The 19,902-nt window shown below is 36.8% G+C and overlaps 1 protein-coding gene across 1 annotated transcript in view; it reads left to right on the top strand.

Annotated features, from left to right (window-relative positions):
• LRP8 (LDL receptor related protein 8) overlaps positions 1-11,570 on the top strand; it is a 207,985-nt gene extending 196,415 nt beyond the window's left edge. The window contains exons 11-19 of the mRNA XM_063297973.1: positions 275-502; positions 1,183-1,301; positions 2,841-2,980; positions 5,495-5,636; positions 6,925-7,077; positions 7,697-7,945; positions 9,359-9,427; positions 9,598-9,770; positions 11,195-11,570. Of these exons, the coding sequence (XP_063154043.1) occupies positions 275-502; positions 1,183-1,301; positions 2,841-2,980; positions 5,495-5,636; positions 6,925-7,077; positions 7,697-7,945; positions 9,359-9,427; positions 9,598-9,770; positions 11,195-11,233 (1,312 nt within the window). The 3' untranslated portion in view covers positions 11,234-11,570. The remainder of the gene's footprint in view (positions 1-274; positions 503-1,182; positions 1,302-2,840; positions 2,981-5,494; positions 5,637-6,924; positions 7,078-7,696; positions 7,946-9,358; positions 9,428-9,597; positions 9,771-11,194) is intronic.
• Positions 11,571-19,902: the final 8,332 nt, after the last annotated feature.

Raw genomic sequence — 19,902 nt, 5'->3', positions numbered from 1 at the left:
GCATGGTATTCTCTTGTTCTCTCAGTTGTTATTTGCAAAAAAAGGCAACAATTGAACTGCACAGCCGAATTTGGTTTTGCTTATTGCAAAATTCAGAACAGGGGTATATAAGTATGCAGAGCTCTCTCATCAGAAATTAATGTAGGAGTTTTATGCCTTGTTTGCCCCTCAATTTTGTTTGGTTTTCCTCCTTGTGAGGGCATCCTTTCTTATACCACCATCCCTTTTTGCCCTTTGCAGAGTTACATTGATAATTTGGGTCTCCTCTTTATAGTGCCTACATAGATAAGGCCAGTGACACAACTGAGCAGATGGTTCTGATAGACAGCCAGTTACACTCCCCGGAAGGTCTGGCAATGGATTGGGTTCACAAGAACATCTACTGGACAGATTCAGGAAACAAGACAATTTCAGTGGCCACAGCTGATGGGAGTAAGAAGAGGACACTTTTCAATACTAATTTAAGTGAACCTAGAGCTATTGCAGTGGATCCCATACGGGGGTAGGTATGAAAGAATACTCTGCTATGTATTACTGACTATATTGTTCTTTCAGCTTTGATTCTTATAGTGCCCACACTGTAGCAATCAACATAATCAGAGTTTATTTTCTGAAGAGTACATTAGCAATCAAAGTTTTTGTATGTGGTAGACTGCGATTTTAAAATGACAATACCAGTGAAATGCATATTATCCATTCCTACTGCATATTATATGTTCCTACTGCATCAGATGTGCTTTTGTGTCCTTTCTATTTCTAATTCAGAATTCAGATTGGGCCATTCTGCTCTGATTATGATAGAGTTGCAAAAAATTAGTAAAAATCATGTATAATATGGATATGTGTTCTTGGGTGTATTTATTCCAGCTCAATCTTGTAGCCTGACACAGACGCAATGCTAGATTGTGATGTTGGGCAGTCACTGTAGATTTCATGCTTGCACAATAATCAAGGCCTTGGAATTCATAAGAACTATCTGATAGATGGTCTGTCCTCATAAAAGTTAAATACAGTATTATCCTTTACAGAATTTGATCATCTTGGTATATCCTTGTTCAATGAAGCAATAATCCACAATGTCTTCAAACAGCATTGTACTTTTAGATCTGAAGGCACTTTAAGGAAAGCCAGTTTTCATGTAGCATGGAGCCTTCTACCATCTCTATCTATTCTTTCCTGTAGATACATGTATTGGTCTGACTGGGGAGACATAGCAAAAATTGAGAAATCTGGCTTGAATGGTATGGATCGGCAAGTGCTCGTGACAGACAACATTGAATGGCCCAATGGAATCACACTGGGTATGTTGCAAAACTGGTCATTTTAAATTTTCAACATTTTGGATACTATAAATAAAGGAAGTCTATTTATATTGAGTCTGATCATTGACTGATCCAGCTTCATCTTGTCTACACTGATTGGTAGCAATTCACCATAGCCCTATACAGTATTGCCTGAATTTGAACCTGGGTCCTTTTGCATACAAGAGATGTACTGTTCTACAGCACAATGCCCCTTCCTACAATCTTGTTTTTTTATTCTAAGTTTTTTTTTAACTAAAAAACAAGATTTAATTCTGTGATTGGGATCAGAAAGGGGTAAGAGAGAGAAAGACAGAATCTCTGCCATTTTTCAATGAAAATTACTTCCATGCTGTTTGCCCTCTTATAGATGAAATGATGCAGACCTCCCTGCTTTGAAAGAGAAAAATAGCTTTGGGGAAAGGGTGATGAGAAAAATATACTGTCCTATCCTCTTTTCCTGCATAAATTGACACTCCCTACCAATGAAGGGGGAAGAAGGGTTCAGACTGATAAAATCAGCATTCCAATGCAAGCCCTCCCCTTCAATACATGTATCATGACAATACACTGAATTGTCACACACCACAATGCTTTTATTTTCATTATCATCCTGGAGTTGCTGGGAGTCAGGCTGCGTACAAACGTTAATAATAACAACAGCAAGATCCTGTGAATGCTGCTACCCCCTCCATTTTCAGTTTAAAAAGGGATTATTCACTCATCTGAAATGTATTGTTTGATGCATCAGGTTTTTGAAACCAGATCTGCAAATAAGGAAGTATAATGTTAATCACACACATTATCTTCTCAAATTAACTATGCAAAGAACTGATCTCCCACTTCTACAAGTTAATGTAATTATTTAAAAAAAAGAACTGCTAATATTAGTGTTAATGGAGAATTCGAGTGGTTTATTTATTTATCTATATTTATATTTCAAATTTCACCACCACCCATTTCGCATGAAACTTCTCAAATATCTTCTTCATGCATCCATTTAGGATCTCTGCAGTGACCCTGAATTTGTGCTGGAAACAAGCACAGAAAATATTCTCCCTGGAAGGGAAAAGCTCACTTTGTAATTGCTTCTGTGGTAGCTTACATTACACAGTTTGGATTTATCCCTATACATTGTGATCATATTAAAAAAACCATTATCTGTCATTCTTAACTAACATGCCTTTGCGCTTCTCCCTGAGTTGTTTACATAAAATGACTTACAGTATATACCAATTGAAGAGAATATCTGTAGCTCAGGGTTGAACTGTGGAGTCCTTGGTGCTCTCTGAGCTTGGCTGTGTGCTTGCAGATGTTTCATTGCCCAACTAGGCAACATCTTCAGTACCCTGAAGATATTGTCTGGTTAGGCAGTGAAACGTCTGCAAGCACACAGCCAAGCTCAGAGAGCACCAAGGACTCCATGACTTATTTAGTTTTCCAAGATTCTAAAGCAGTAAGATAATAGTAAAAACGTGGCCAAGTGGACAAAGGCAAATCACATAGACATAATCCTACCTTGATATGTTTGCTCTTCAGATTTGCTGAATCAACGTCTCTACTGGGTTGATTCCAAGCTGCACTTACTTTCAAGTATAGATTTCAACGGGAGCAACAGGAAAGTTCTCATCTCTTCAGTGGACAACCTGAGCCACCCATTTGGACTGGCTGTGTTTGAGGTATGAAAACCGGGAGTCAGGACTAATCCAGGCAAACAGTGAGCTAATGGTAGTTACAAGAAGTGGACATTCTATTCCAAATTTGGCTAGATTTTTTTTTATTCAAGAGTTATATACATTAGCTGGGCCAATGTATATAACTTGAAGAGCACTGTAGTTGGTCATGCTTACTATGGGTGGAAAGAGCAGAGTGTAATAAGGAATGAGTCAACATCTAAACTAAAGGAGAAAATTAGAAAGAAGACATTGGTCATGCCAGACTGCTTTTGCAGAATTTGGTTCAAAATGCATTTGGTTCAGTAAAAACTTTCCTTTGCTCTAGAAATCACTTCTCTTCCTTTTTTTCTGCCAGTGATAAAACATCATTCTTAACATCATTAAGAAATTTGAGTGAATTTGAAAATCTTATAATTATTATTTCTTAATATCCTCCCTTGTTTCCCTAGTTCTCTTGTTGTGCTGCTTATTTGAGAGTTTTGGTGAGTGTGAAGAGCACCGTGTAACAAAAGACATGTGATCTTAATTTTGTCCTGTTAATAATAAAATATTGTAATCTAAACAGATTATTGCCTTACCATTGAGCAAATTTCCTAGTGCTTTCTTCATTATAAAAGTAGACATTCAGTAAGGAAGCAAGAAGGGAGAGGTCTGCACTTCATCTTTTCCTATATTTACCCCCAAACATTCAATAAGTTGTTTAATATTAAATAGTCTCTTGAAAATTGTTTATTTCTGTGAATATGAAACCAAACATACATATGGAAACCCTCTGGAGACTCTGCTCCTTTCATTAAGGACATATAATCCATTTTGAAATCCATGTAGGCAACTGGCATGATCTACAATCTAAGATTCAGAGCCACAAGGCCACCTCGTTCTTTTGACACTTACAAGTTCTTGAATATAAATACTTGGCATGCTCTGCCCTGTAACCTTTTATAACTGGCAAGATCATTCTTAATTGTGTGTTGCTGTTGAATCTCAAAGATCATTTTGTTCTTCAGGCTCTTCTGTACTTTATCCTGAGTTTTCATTCAAGAAATTGTCAAAAGCTTGCTCTACATGGAAACCATGTAGGCATTAATATAACATCACCTTTGGAAAGAGAAAGGTTATTAGTCCTGGATTTCTAATTAATCTCGTCAAATCACTTTTTATGAGCCATCATGATCACAAAAGTCTGAGAAGCTCAGCTGAGAGCACAAGACTTTCTCTGAATAGACTAGGAATATCTACTTTATTGTTAAGGCTAGCTTAAATATAGTATTTGTTTGTTTATTTATTTAAAAGGTTTGTATGGCCACCCATCTTTTAAAACACAACTCTGGGCAGCTTACAACAATAATAAAACCACAAACAAGAAAAACATAAAACAAGAAAACCAAGAAAAACCAGGTGCCTGATCCATCATTTCCATCCATTCATCTATACAATCCCCAGGCTCCAACCTTACTATCCCAGTGCCTCAGGGGGAAGTATTGATTATTCTTCACAGCTGGTTTATATAGATATTATATTCTTTCCTTTTTTTCATAGGCGATATAGGAGGTGGGACTTCTTTCTGAAAGTGAAGACTACCTTCCAAGTGAACAATTTTACCTTTGACCAAAAACAACCAAGAGCATGCACACAAAATCAAGCACAGAAGTTAACTTCTTTTTACTACTCCCTTGCTTTTAATCTGACTTGAGAACTCAGTGAAGTATTATGTTACAGGACAAAGCCTTGCTACTTTGTGTATGTGCGTGCTAAGCTCAGAAAATATTCAGTATGACTGTGAGTGATGTCATCTTTTGAATTATGGGCATGAATTGGTTGTCCATTCAGTTGCTGATCCTGACTTTCTTGGGCTCATTGCTTTCAATGGGAGGCCCTTGAAACATCAAAGGAGATGCACCTGAAAGCACTACAGTTTCTCCCTAGTCCAACAGGTGATACATGTGCAGAGATTGCCTTACATGAATGCATCTTCTTAGATCAGCAAGATAGCATGGTATGTAGGTGAAAGAGAGAAGGAAAAAAATTAGAGTACCATCCTCCATTTTGCACTGTTGCTCTTCTCCCTATATACTCTCTTCTTCTGCTGGCAAAATGCAAGAGTCACGCAAACATTATGATTTTAAAGAGCACTTAGATCATACATCCAATTTGATTATATTTGTTTGCTTGTTTGTTTTGAGGATCTACTTTTTTACATAATGATTTTCATAGCCAAATATCAACTTAAATTACTATCGCATAGATCACAATCTCCATGGAGAGGACCACATAACTCACACACAAGCATTGAAAAAACACATTGGGGGGCTATGCAGATCAATCCTTCTGGGAAGCGGCTGACAGTGGTGAACTGCACACTTGTCTGATCTCTATGACCCTGGAAAGAATTGTGCATGACTTCTTTATGAAAAACAAAATGCCAAGAAGATTGATTCGTAGGGAAGCAATGCTTTAAAAGATTCAGCTGGTACATAATACAGTCTGAGTCTTTTTTTTCTCTCTCCATTGTTGCAGGACAGGGTATTCTGGACTGACTTAGAGAATGAGGCAATCTTCAGTGCTAATAGGCTGAATGGTCTAGACATTTCTATTTTGGCAGAGAACCTCAATAATCCTCATGATATTGTAGTTTTTCATGAGCTAAAGCAACCTAAAGGTAAGTTTAGTTTAGTAATGCATCCAAGTCTGAATGATATATGTAGCATGCCAAGATTTGAGCCCAGCTTCTCTTAATACGGAAACCGTTCTCAGCTTTCCCCTCTAGATATGATGGGTTGGAAATCCTATCATTCCCTGGCCAGTATAGCTCTTGGACTTCCTGGCTGGTGAGTGATGGGGCCTTTAATTCAACACATATAGTAGGTATTAATTGGGGGAAGGCTGGTTTATATCGTACTGCTTACAGTTCATTGCATTGCACTGATGGCTCTTTGGTTGGGAAATTGCTGCTCTAGCAGTAGAAGGAAACTGTCTTATTGGAGTTGGGCAGTGTTCAGATTGGCAGTGTTCAGATAAGCCTCCCGAATTCAAAAGCATATTTTCCTGGGATTGTGCAGCTACTGTATGGCATCAGGAAAAGGTACAACTTCTTTAAGATGCTGTTGACAAGAACAATGAGCACACCCACACCAGACCTGAAGCATCTTTCCTGGTTTAGGTCCAAATACATACACATCCTTAGTGGATACCTTGGATTTTATGGTAGGTAACCAGATTGCAAAGTTGTGGAAAAATATTGGAACTGCTTAGCTTAAAGGAAATAATTAGCAAATCTTGTCAATAAGCCATTATTAAAAAAAGTGAGATCTACCTAGTTTTAACAGTTTTGATGCTATCCTTAGGCATCAAAACTGCAATCTTCAGATGCTTCTCACCCACAAAACCTTTCTATAATTATAGAAATACGCTGTTTTACATTATTAGGGAGCAGAGCATAATGGTATAATTAGATTGACCTTCCCTGGTCTGATGTTTTTCATATGACTGGACTATGGTATATATCATCCAAGCCTAGGTGATGGGAATAGTAGCCACAAATTTTGGGAGGGCAACAGTTGGGACTAGATGGATTTTAAAAAGTGAGATATTCTAATATTTTGCTGTTGCATAAAGTGGCTCACATAAAAGTCATTTGGTTTCTTGCTATATGTCTAAGTAGTGATATGGGCATATTATTCATGCTGTATGATAAAATACATGTACGGTAGCTTTCTTAGGAGGAAGTGGTAGTCTGTGAAGGAAGATTGATGGGTTTCTGACAGCACATATACCCCATAATGATGGCAATTACAGTGGGATAAACATGATTGTATTTTTTTCTTTTGTAGATTTCTAAAACTATTTTTATAATACAAAAGCATACAGAAAAGTAAATCAGTAAAAATATTGCTGCCATATCAATAGGATCCTCAGAGTTAATTATTATTTCTTCTTCCTATATGTAGCTCCAGATGTTTGTGAACTTCATTCTCTGCCAAATGGAGGCTGTGAATACCTATGTCTCCCTGCACCCCAAAACTCTCCACACTCACCCAAATATTCATGTGCTTGTCCAGACAATATGTGGTTAGGCCCTGACATGAAAAAGTGCTATAAAGGTAAAGATATCTGCCTGTACTCTGTAGACCTTCCCATATTCTGTTTAGAGAGGGACATCCTTCCCAAGAGCTAGATGATCCCTTGGAATCCTGTTTTGTGCCCTGTTTTATGGCTACGCCTAACATTAGAACCAACCATTTGGAACTCTCCCAGTAAACATTTTCTTTTGCTCTATGCACTGTGTCTGTGATGTCATCTATCCTATTTCTCTTTTCCTCTCAGTCATTCTTTTCCAAAACTTTGAGCATCATAAGATGTATAATTGAGAAAGGTGGTGGGAGGCTTTTTCCATTTAAGCCCCTTTAAACTATTTTATATCAATCTGCTTTTTCCATTGACTAAAGTTGCACATGCTGTTTTAATATGAAGCACTTGTTTATATAACCTGAAACTCAACTTCCTTCATCTTCCAGACTTTTATAGCACATCTTCCATCTTCCCCAGTCAGTATGGCCAATGGCCTTGCTGGCTAGAGAAGGGAAGTATGCAATTGGAAGGCACCACTTTGTGTTATCCTGCCTTCTCTTAGCCACCCAAAGTCACCATGGTGAGATAGGTATCCATGTACATTGAATAAAATAAATATATAAATAAAGCTGCACTTGATTATGATTTCAGAGTTTCCAGCTACCTCAGCTAATTTGCCTACTACTGCTGCTATTCCTAACACATCGAGAAGTTACCTTCTGAATTTTACGGCTATTGCTACTGACAGTATGACTACCACAACTGACACAATTAGTACAGAAGGACCAGAAACTACAACCAAAGTCTTTCTTGGCATGACAAGCCTTCGTTCACTCACAATGACGTCTAGCCCAGCTGACAGTAAAGTAGCAACAGGAAATAGCAATCTCTTCCAGCACTGTGAGTGAAGTGGCTTATAACTAAGTGGTAAACATTTGAATTGACATACAATCTTAAATGATCAAACAAACAAGAACAGTTTCTTTTTGGTCCCCAAATAGTTTGAGTTGGCAGTGCATCTATTTGTAGAAGCAAAACAGGGGATTTCTCTCTCTCTTCTCTTTTGTTTAATATAAAGATCCTGTCCTTTTAGATGAACTGTTTACCTCCAAAGTGGTGGGCCTGGATCCAGAAAGTTCTCCCCTGCACAAGAACTTAATTTTCTGAATTGTACCTGGTATCTGTTTTTGTATTTTTTGGAAGAAAGTTCTGTAAGGTACCTAAAAGTGATTCAGGAATCCCAAAACAATAGGCTAGCCCAAAATTCTGTATCTCAAAAACTATTTTAATATTAGTTCTTCCTCATGGAGTCATGAGGGAAGTTGGGTGGGATGGTTAAATCAAATACGTTAATACTTTAATTTCAGATCAACTAGAACATCCATGAATGAACTGACATCCTGGGTTTGATAGAGCACAACTTTTTCCTGGCCAAGGGCCCTTAAAGGATATGTCAGGGGTCATCATTCAACCAGTGGTGGGTGTAGCTAGGACAAAGATTAAATCTGATTTGATTTACATTTACTTTATTTATATTTATTTATATTATATTTATAATATAATGCCCATATCAACTATAATTTGATATATTTTGTATGTTAATACTTTTCACATTATTACAATTGTTCACATCTTTTGGAGGTCTTTAGAGTCCAACCCATGGCTTTCAAGGATTGTATGAGATCCTAGGATCATAGGTTGGATAAATTCCATTAAACAAGTTCTATTAAATGGATCCATAGCTTCAGGTAATATCCTTGCATATACTATCACCACCTGGGACCAATCTGGTCTGAAAATCTGAGGCCTAAACTTTATGCACATAAAATTGAATATGCCAATTTCGGTACTTCCTGCACTAAGTAATTGATAGCCAGAGCAAATTAGGTGGTCCAGAGCATGCTTGTTTGCATTCACATGCTCTCTCTCTCTCCTGTATATATACATCATAAAACTATGCTAAGAAAATCTGAATTCTATACAGTGCAGTGCTCCTGCTGAGGGGAGGGGAGAGGAGGGGAGGAGACTACGGAGGAGTTATGTAAGTTTATGTGAAAAAAAGGCAACTCAGCTCGGATGTGAGGGCCATGGACGGAAACATTTCAAAAAGACTCTGACTTAATTGGCTTGCTATAAGTCTGCCTGGAAAAATTGCCTTACAGTTTTCAAGAGCCTGGTTAGCATTAAAGTTGCCTTTCCAAAATCTGTGTGGTTCTTGCTTCTGGAGTTTGCCAGCTATGTGGGTCTTGGCAGCTGGTGCAATCCATATTGTTGTCCTTTGTGTGGATCTGAGCTGTTCTTCTCTGATTGCAGATGCTAACAATGGGCATGCTTTTGGATCAACTGTGATGGCAGCCATTATCGGAGTTGTTGTTCCTGTTGGTAAGCGTTTACTACTTTGCCATTCACTTCAGTTTTGTTGCCCTGACCTGACATAATATACCCAGAAGAGAGATGCCAGTAGTGAGCCAGTTTAAGTACGATGGCCTTTCTGAGACAGCAAATACTTTTTTATTTCTTTCTCTGATTTTCCCAATCTTTTTTCTTTCTAGTGGTGATCGGCTTACTGTGCACAGGTGGGTATCTCATCTGGCGAAACTGGAAGAGGAAAAATACAAAAAGCATGAATTTTGATAATCCTGTGTACAGGAAGACTACGGAAGAGGAGGATGAGGATGAAATCCATATTGGGCGAACAGCACAGATTGGTCATGTGTACCCAGCAGTAAGTGGATGTTTTACCCACCATCTACTTTGGATGTTTTAACACTGTATTCATCTGAGTCCTGTTACTGTGGCATTATTGTCCCTTACCATGGATGTTTGCTATGAATCACCATCAGTTCATTGAAACTGGCGATACACAACTTTAATAAATAAATAAATAAGTAAGTAAGTAAGTAAGTAAGTAAGTAAGTAAGTAAGTAAGTACCTGGTCTTTATGGTTGATCACCCTTTGATTCAGGTTCAATATAGGTGCATTGTGTATATCTTTCCCTTTCTCCCAAAGCAAAATATTTCAGCGTAGATCAAAATAATTTACACATTTTTCTCCTTATACCAGAGTTTCTCAACCTTGGCAACTTTAAGAGGGGTGGACTTCAAATCAAGTTGAAGTCCATCCCTCTTAAAGTTGCCAAGGTTGAGAAGCACTGCCTTATATCAAGGAAAGAGAAAGTGCCATTCAGTTGGACACTGCTAATAGGGTAGGGACAGATAGCCAATAAGCTTAACAATCTTTGCTAACAAGCGTTGCTAGAGGCATGCCCCTTTCTGGAGCATGATCTGGTAATGGTCAATATGGTTATTGTGTGGGAGGGGAGTCCTCTCAAATCTGAGTGAATTATCTCAAAATGTTTAAATATCTTGAGAAAAGATGCAGCAGATTTAGAATAGACTCCTTCACCTATCTAAGGAAATAAGATCTTTCACTTATCTTGGGAAAAAGTGGAGAGTAGTGTTGCACTGTTTTGGATCTGACTCACAAAAGCCGCTTTAAAGCATGTGAGGGAGAAACCATAGCATCTGTCTTTAAAGCAGCCACCTTTTTTCCTCTGGGAACATGTGAAAAAATATACCAGTCAACCATTATATACGTTTACGAACCCAATCAGACTCATGCACTCTCTCTTCTAAGTGGCCCTGTTTAAATCAGCCCCATAGCCCAAGATGCAAAGAATCAGCGTAAATGAGAACTCAGGTTATTAAATCAATCAATCAATCTAAATCAATATGGCTCCATTGGCTTTGGCAGTACTGATCTATCATAAATGGTTTGTTGATAGTATTTAATGTTTAAGATAAATAGGTATTAAAGCATACACAGTCTAAATATCATACAGCAAGGAAATGCAACATTGAATATCTTCTGCCTTCCAAGTATTCTTCAGCACCAAAACGTAAGTTAGTTAAAAAAAGCAGGTATTATTTACTAATAGTGCAAACTGTACCACTATACTCCAGCTTACCCCTAGAGTTAGGGTTAGGGTTACATAGGATTGTCCCAAATAAACCAATTAGCACGTACCTTTGTAAAGGCATCTCTTATCTTACTATCTTTTTATAGGGTAAGAGCATCAGCTACTCTAAAGTTTATGCCTCATCATACCAAATCTTGAAGTAGTAACACTACTTTTTCTTTCTCAACAGCGTGTAGCATTAAGTCTAGAAGATGATGGACTACCATGAGGAATAAACCCACTCCAGTTCCATCGATAATGGATCAAAAGATATGCACTGAACCCATCTGCTGTGGCTAATGGAATCCACCTTCTTCTGTTTCCTTCTCCTCTCCTTTATATTTATGTTGCAGAAGGGTAACCACAAAGTTGTAATGAACTGCAAACATCCAAAGGATGTGAGAGTTTTGTATGTATAATCTTTTATACACCCTTTTAACTTCTTGCACTATCCATCTGTAATAGTGAGGAGCCTACTCTACTACTGAATGCTGCCAGCCCAACCCAAGGATCAGCAGCTTACACATCATTTCTAAGAATTATATTTATAGATGTTTTGTAAATATGTCAAGCATACTTTGTGGCTGTCTATCAACATAAGGAAAGAAAAAGATCTGTATAAACCATTTAGAATATTTATTAACAAATTCTGGATATAAAATTTGAGCTGTACATATACGTAGAGGACAAGAGTATTTATTTTCTTTTTTTTTACATTTGGCTCGTGTTGCAGAGATAATTTGTATATATCTATCTATCTATCAAGGCTGGATAGGTATATAGACATTCACATATATAAATATACATATATGAATATATTTTAGAAAGAATAGCCCAGCTCTGGGAAATAGGGTAATTTAATTCTTAAAGGATGTTTAGTGAAAACTGCTACGGAGTCGAAAGCCACTGGGTGAGAATTACAGAGGTTACAATAGGATAATCCAAAAATGTTCAAGAAATGAAGTGTTCCCATCATGAACAAACCAAACTCTATCTGAAAGGTAGACCAACTCATGGCTCTGACGCTTGCACATCCCAGCAAAAGGCAGGGTTCTCATGCCAACAATGAGCCTCTTGCAGGGATTTCCCATTTGCTTTATTGGGAGAGATATTTGTGCTCATAAAGGGCTGGGTTAACAGAGGTACTCTTTTTATTTGAGTAAAAAGAGAGAACATCACTACAAGCATTGCCCTGTAAAATGAGGACAATGTCTATAATCCCAAATCATTAACCTGGCAAGTTATAAGCAAATTTAAGATGCCACCTTTATATTTTCTAAAGAAACAGCCCATTAAGTTGGTGGGCACACTTCAAAGTAGCCATGTATTGGTTAGCCTTATTAATTTTTTAAGAGTTACAAAGCTTCCTTTTTGCTTAAAAAAGAGTGTTTACCAATTGCACGTAGTTTTCTTCTAGAGCTTATGAGATGAATGTAAGAAAGGATTGTTTGCCAGTATGTTACTTATGCAAAGCAATTCTAAGCATACTTTTTAAAAATAAGTCCCATGGTGTTCAGTGGAACTTACTTCTTCGTAAGTGTGCATAAGATTACAGAAACATTAGTCTTAGCAGAGTGGAGGCATTGGCAGCTGTTCCAAATATATGGAATCAGTTTTAAGTCAGATCTGGTGAAATAATTATTATAGGTAACTATAAGCAAATAAAAGCCATTGCTATGCTAATATTCTTCACTGTTAATTCAAATTAGTGGAATTAATGATCCAAGATTATAGTTCTTTTCTCTGGAATTGTCGTTCTCCATTTATTCACAATTTAAGAAGAATCAAAGTGAAGTTGATGATATCAAAGCATATAATGTGCAGGGGTGGGGAAGGAAGTGGTATTAAAAAGATTGCACCAGCTTGTCCAGTTGCTGTATAAGTCTGTCTTCTGAGAAAAGGACAAAATATTGTTGTGCTGTTCAGGGCACCCTCTGCTTTTAATTTAAGTTTCCTATTTGCAGATATTACTGTTTTATTTAATCTTGTTAATTACATTTGGTTGTTTAATTGCACTTTGAATGGTCTCTCTTAATTAGCCTAAAGTAATTTTCTCTTCCTGTGGGAAATTGTATTTCCCTTGTAAATTTCCCATGTAAATGATTAAAAGAGGGAAAAATGCAAGCAAAGTTGTAATACCAAAAAAAAAAAAAAAAAGCCCAGAAACTGATCTTGGGGGAATTAAATAATAGTTATAAAAGAGACAATTAATCATAAATTTCCCAACCAGAAGCAACTGGAAGCAATAAAACAACCTGGACAGGAAACTTTGAATTAATACTGGAAAGGATTTTGCTGAACAGGACTAAATTGTAAGGAAGTATTATTGAACAATTTGGGCCATGACGAAGGACTGTAATAGGCGGTATGGTGCTGTTTTACATACTGTGTGGATCCTCCATATTTAATTCAATTTCCAGCTAATTACAGTAAAGAACTAGAGGGGAAACATCCTATAGCTTAGGAAAGCCGAAGTGGCACATCCTTGCTGGCATAAGGCTATTATGTGATCAGTGGGTCCACTTATTTATTTCAGTTTCGCTGTTGATTGATCCAATTGTTGAATAACCATGTTTTGATCTGGTTGTACCCGAAGGAAAAGCACAACAGTGTTATGGATACAATTGAGGGACCAGTTTTCCATTTCTGTAACTTCTGAGTATTAAACTAATTGAAATGATATCGTGACCTTAAGGGTAGGTCTACACCAGCACAAGTCATCATTTTTAAAAAATTAAAATTGAATTACGTTGATTAATTTTAATGTGCTTTGTCATCCTGGGACTCATTTTTGCAGTTTTCAGCATAAACTTTTGCTTATCACCTTGTGTGTTTCTGGAAACATGGTAACTGCATACTGCTTATAGCATTGTCTCTTTGACCCTTCTTTAATAGCTATAGTACCATATATTTCAAAAGTAACAGTACCAATTTTTGCAAGCTTACTCAGATATAAATCTAGTGTGACTTACCATTGTTAAGTGCATTTTAGATTGCATCCTAAAATACTTTCAAGTAATTTTACTTTCCTCTAAGAGCAAAAATTGCTTCTGTCTTTGGGTCTCACTCAGATTGACTCAGTCAGTCAACAGTATATTTGCATATATACTGTATATATGCATATATATAACAGTAAGTACTGTTAACTTGCTTCATTTTTAATGGACATTTTCTTAAAATAGAGACAGACTAGTAAACTGGCCTGAATAAGAGCTGTTAACATTTGACCAGATTTAATTGCATGCTTTAAAAAAAGGTACTGACTTGCTTCTGAAAAGTTCATGGACTACCAAGAGACAACTATTGACTGCAGATGAGTTAAGATAGAAGAATTTCATGATATTTTGGTACAGTGATGTGGACATACATCTCTGGGAAATCTACCAGATACATTAAATACATACTATTGTCTAGTGGTCATTTATTTATTTATTTATATTACAGCAAATTTGATAGCCTAGTCCAGATTAACCACCACAAATATAGGGGGATGTTTGATCTTTTCTCACAAAAATGTTGGCAAAAATTGCAAACACACCCATGTGCAAAAACAACAACCCCATGAATCTCATGATTTTCATGGAAGAACAATCAGAGATGAAATTCCTGCCATCCATGCAGAAGTTTTTTTCTAGATTGGACAACTACACATTACCATAGAGAGAGATTACTACATATTTAATGCATTGTGGAGATTAATCCCAACTTAGCTCATTTTTTAAGAATGATTATGTAACAGGAGTTAACACTCTGCTATAAAATATCCTATGGTTGTCATATTACTTCTTGTTTATATGAAGTTGTAAGTGTCCACTGGAAGTTCAATAGTTTTGTTACTTGATTCACATATTGTGTTGTGTGTTCAATCATGGTTTTATTAACTAATCCATAATTGGCTGGATCACACAACACACTAAGTCATATCTGATGATCTACAAATCATAGCAATTTTCCCTGGAACTCAATTTTTTATCCTAAAAGTTGTAGGTACCAGCAAACTTGTGTGTATTCCTGAGTATTTTTTTCAGTAGATGTGGGTTAATGGGAAGGACTAAAAGGATCCACCTTATCTGGATAGGCATCCTGATAATGCATGTCCCAAGAATCATTCCAGAGGTTCTTTAATAGACAGGATAACTGCAATTTTTCATGAGGTAGTGAAGTTGAAAGTAAATGCCTGACCATTGCATCAGCAAGGGAGCATAAATCTCCATGGGGAGTAAAGGGGCTATGTGACCAAAAAAAAAATGCAGAATAACATCATGACACAAACACCATGACTTACATATACTTGTGTCAGACATCAGGACACTAGTACATAAAGCTGGGTTTTGCCTTGTGATGTCACTGCATATGTAATGTCATTTTTCCATCATTGTGGCTACTGCAGATGCCAATGCCAGGCATAGCTGAACAGGGATTTCAATTTTTGCAATCTTGTCAAATCCTTAATTTTGGTACTCTGGATAGCTATTTGCACGTACAAGATCATTGAGCCTTGAAACTGAAATGGTTCTATAATTATTTTTGCCTGGCATCTCTTATAAATAACTAAACATTCAATCATGGTTTTACTAAGCAACATCTGTATGTATACCAGTTCTAGTAGGTGGCTATTACACCTCCTCTGGGCTGCCTGGTAGCCTTGAGTTGCAACTCTTGTACATCAATTACTGTAATCTTGGTTTTAAGAAAGGTTCTGCTCTTCACAGGACATACTTAATAATGAATTGGACTTTGTGTTGGAAATGTAATGCTGTAAAGAAAATCTTGGTACTTTTATAGATGTCAAAGCTTCTCTCTGCAAAAAAAACAGATGATTTAAATTGCTTCCAGCTTACATGATGACATGTATACACACAGAAGCACACAGTTTAAGGCTCTCATGTTTATGGTAGCTGTTCAACTTCCATTAAAAATATATATTCATTGATGTAAACGTCATAATAATACTCATGAAGATGACTCCCTGATAATTGGAAGTCATCCCTTGATGACAAATACTGATATGCCTAAGATGGCCCTTCACATCCTAGTTAAGGATGAGTGAGTGAAAAGTTAAAATAATATAATCTGCACCTTGGAAAATGTATTCAGTTTGCTGCTTGTTTATAATGGGTATTGAGAAAGAAGGACTTCCCATTTCTTTCTGCTAGATTTTGAGAACAGAAGCTTTAGAGTCAAATACACACTTCTGAAGAGGGAAAGAAAATATTTAAAGCTGCTCTACTCATTTACTACAAAACCATGCACTGTGTGCATGAAGAAAATTATAAAAAGAAGAAAAAGGCTTTGTACGTAATAACTGTAACTAACCTCAAACTGTACATAGATTTGAGTAATTTACCATTTTGATACTTTTTTAAAGGAAAGTAAAACCTTGTACAAAACCTATGTATAATGCTGGATTTTTTTCCCCAAACCATTGTAAATTACTCTGTTTTCCTGATTTCCAATATGACAGATTTGTAACTAGAGTCGATAATCAAATTTTCCTTAAAACAAAAATAATATTTTCAATACATAACTGGGAACATTAGAAATTTGTTTAGCATTGTAACCATTTTTGAGCTTTGTCTTGTCATAATGAAATTCCATTAGGATGCAGCATTCTTGCGTGGTGCCTTTTATGTTTGTTTTTATTCTGAAGAAATGGTCTAGGGGTACGGTGAAGGGAGGGCTCTGCTGTTTCTAATGTTTGCGATACTTACATCCATAGGGGGTACTGAAAAACCAAATGAATACATTTGTAAGACAGTGCACTGTTTCTATAGAGAGATTAAATTTTTTATTGACCATTTTCAATGTGTGTTCTGTTATTTTTAATGTTGGGGCTGAAGAAAACATCAAGTTGACTTCAAACATAACATTGCAGACCTGCACATGGCTTTATTAGCAGCACATTTGGAGGTTCTCTGGACCCTCACAGGGGAAAAGCACCCACTTTTCCAATGTTCCTGCAGCTGAGGGAGTGAATATTTGTTCACAAACTTCCTCTGATAGATTCAAGGACTACATTGTCTTAATCTCATGAAAATTGCCCATCTGCATCTTTATTAGTGTGTTGCAGTGATAAGGAGGCCTGGATATATTTCTCTGAGCTATTATTCCTTGCTGACCAACCTTTAAAACTGAGCTTCTGTGTAATCATTAGCACTGGGGTCAATCAGAGTACAGGCAAAGGAGGCTATTCGGTCCAGGCCTCAAGCTCAACATGAGCTTCACATTTAGTCATTAAGTTGTGGGGTGGGAGGATAAATTGCCCTTACAGTAGGGCTTTCTTGTGTTTTATTTTCATGGCATTTTTTATTTTTTTGTATGAGGCCTCAAAGCTTGGAGATAGTCTGGGTGTCTGAATTTCTGAGAGGACTTGGCTTCCTCCTCACTTAAAACAGAAATTTAAATTTAAAATATTGAATAGGAAGCTGTATGAGTTTCTTAACATTGACTATGTTTCCAGGAACACCTTTGGGCCTTGCACAGATCATTGTAGAAAATATAAAAGGAAGTAGCTGCAATCCAGTGTTTTGGTTGAAAGTGTTTCTGGCTCCTCTGAAATAAATACAAACCAGAGTTCACTAGCGAGCATCCTGAGCAGGCTGCCTTCTGGGAGGTTTGCGACTGACCATACCAACTCTAGCAAACATTTGCAAATGGCCAAGCCCAGCCATTCAGTAAAAGTGCCCACAACACAGTCTCAAAATTCTCAAAGTACCTCCTAACCCCAGAAGAATAGAATACTTTTTTCCCCAATAGATTTTGCAATTTAAGGAATATAATTTAAAAATCTACCAATTGCCATTGAACTGATACATCTTTATTGAGGCTTATAAGGATATTAAGAGTCCCACTTCGCTAAAATTATTTTTTAAAAAAACTTCTGATTTTACACTCTCTTTACACTCTTAGCATTGATATCACACAGTTGACAGTTGACAAGAAAATCAATTTGGCCAAACCACCAAATCCTGGCTAATTTGGCAACCCAACTGAAATGTTACTCCCTGCTACAAAGCATCCTCCCCTGGACATAATACTTCATTGTAATGCATTCTATCTCTTGGCTATGTGGCTCTCCTTCTTAACATATTTTACTAGAGACTAAAAAGCCACAGTAACTACAGATTCAACAGTTTTTATACTAATCAATAATGAACCCAGAGCCTAAATTCTGAATGTCACATGAAAGCTACCAACAGCAGTAGAGACAAGTAATCATTCAATAGAACAATAGCTATGTTCATCTGTTGCAACAAAAGCAACAGAACCACATGAAACTTGCCATCTTGGAATTCCCTGAAGATCTCCCATCCAACTAAAAACCAGGACCAACCCTGCTCCTTAGCTTTCTTTGTATCAGCCAGTCAGCTAGATATAAAGCTGTCATCTGTTGTAGGCATGAGGACATATACTGCTGTGGGTTGCAGGCAGCTTCAAGAGATGCAACTTTGTAACATCCTTAAACCATACACCATTTCTTCTGGTAGAGGTAACTAAAATGATCACAATGGACTTTAATGTAGTAAATGGCCTCCCCTCCCCCACTCAATCAAGATTATTGTCTAGGAATGGAAAATCGTGGTCTTATTGGGGTCCTAATCTATAACTACAATGAGTTTTAGAAGTTAGTAGTGTACAAGGCTTCTGCAGAAAGTTGAGTACTGGAAATGGGCAGGGAGGAGCTCTCGATGAAGGTAAATGGGACTAAAAACTGAACAGTGTTTCCTTCAACAGAGAGTGATTGAACTGACACCAATGTTAGCCTTCTTCATTTCATGATGTTATAAATAAATGTCACAACCAGGATATGAGCATACACAGAGACATACTTGCCTGTATCATTATTATTGTTTTTATTAATACAATTTCTGCAATTTATAAATTATGACCTAACACCATGATTTGAATGTATCACTACAAAATTCTCAAAACTATCATCATAAAATTTCCTTTGCTGTAGAGCAATCTGTAACATCTCAATTCCTGATTAATCAACAAGATGTGCTGTTGTGTCCATACTATCCCACTGGGCACAATCTAAGATTTCTCTTACTCTACATACAGAATATTGGTCAGAATCAAAGCTTCCTTTAAGGTTCAGATTATATAATGCACAGTGTCAGATCAGAACCCATAGAAAACAATATATTTTCTGTTATTTAAATCATCCATTTTGGGACCTGAAAACTTCTTCCAACATTTTACTCGTCCTTTTGAAGTTATTTTAACCCAATTATTAATTTCTGATTAAGTTGATTAATGGTAATATTATGTTTCAATACCTTTTTTGCTGCTGCATATATTGTTTCATTTCTAAACGTTCCCATATATGGCCACATATATCTTCTTATGCAGCAATTCAAAATGTATAGGACATTCAGTATTTCATTTACCTTGCATTGTTCGTCTCCATGTAAAATAGCTACTTACTGAGATAGAATTGAACAAAATAATTCCAGACTAGTTTAATATACTCAAACCTGTGGCGAATGAATGTTACAGCCATCTTCTCTTCCATCATAATCCAATCTGAAAATCTGCAGCTTTTCCAAAGGCCAAATAAAAGTATCCTATCTTGCATACTTCTAACGCCACCTTTCCAAATCTTAAAGGAAATATGCCAATTAAAAGATAAATATGAAATACATTCTATAGATTCAATTTTGGCAGTTCTATTCTCTGCATAGCTTATCACCTGTGGGTAACTACAGCTAAATATAAAAGGGTCAAACAAGATGTTCTCAGTGAGGTAGTACATAACCAGGATTGATTGATTCTGTGCCACTGAGGCAGTGTTGACTATTATTGACCACAAAAATAGATCTTCTCAAGGATGATTTGTCCCAAGTGGTCCTTCACTTCTTTCGACAATGCAGCCATTGTCACTATAATCAAGTC

Source organism: Candoia aspera, chromosome 3 (genome assembly GCF_035149785.1).
Source record: "Candoia aspera isolate rCanAsp1 chromosome 3, rCanAsp1.hap2, whole genome shotgun sequence".
Lineage (NCBI taxonomy): Eukaryota > Metazoa > Chordata > Lepidosauria > Squamata > Boidae > Candoia > Candoia aspera.
The sequence above is the reverse complement of the archived record's forward strand: the minus strand, read 5'-3'. Positions and strand labels throughout refer to the sequence as shown.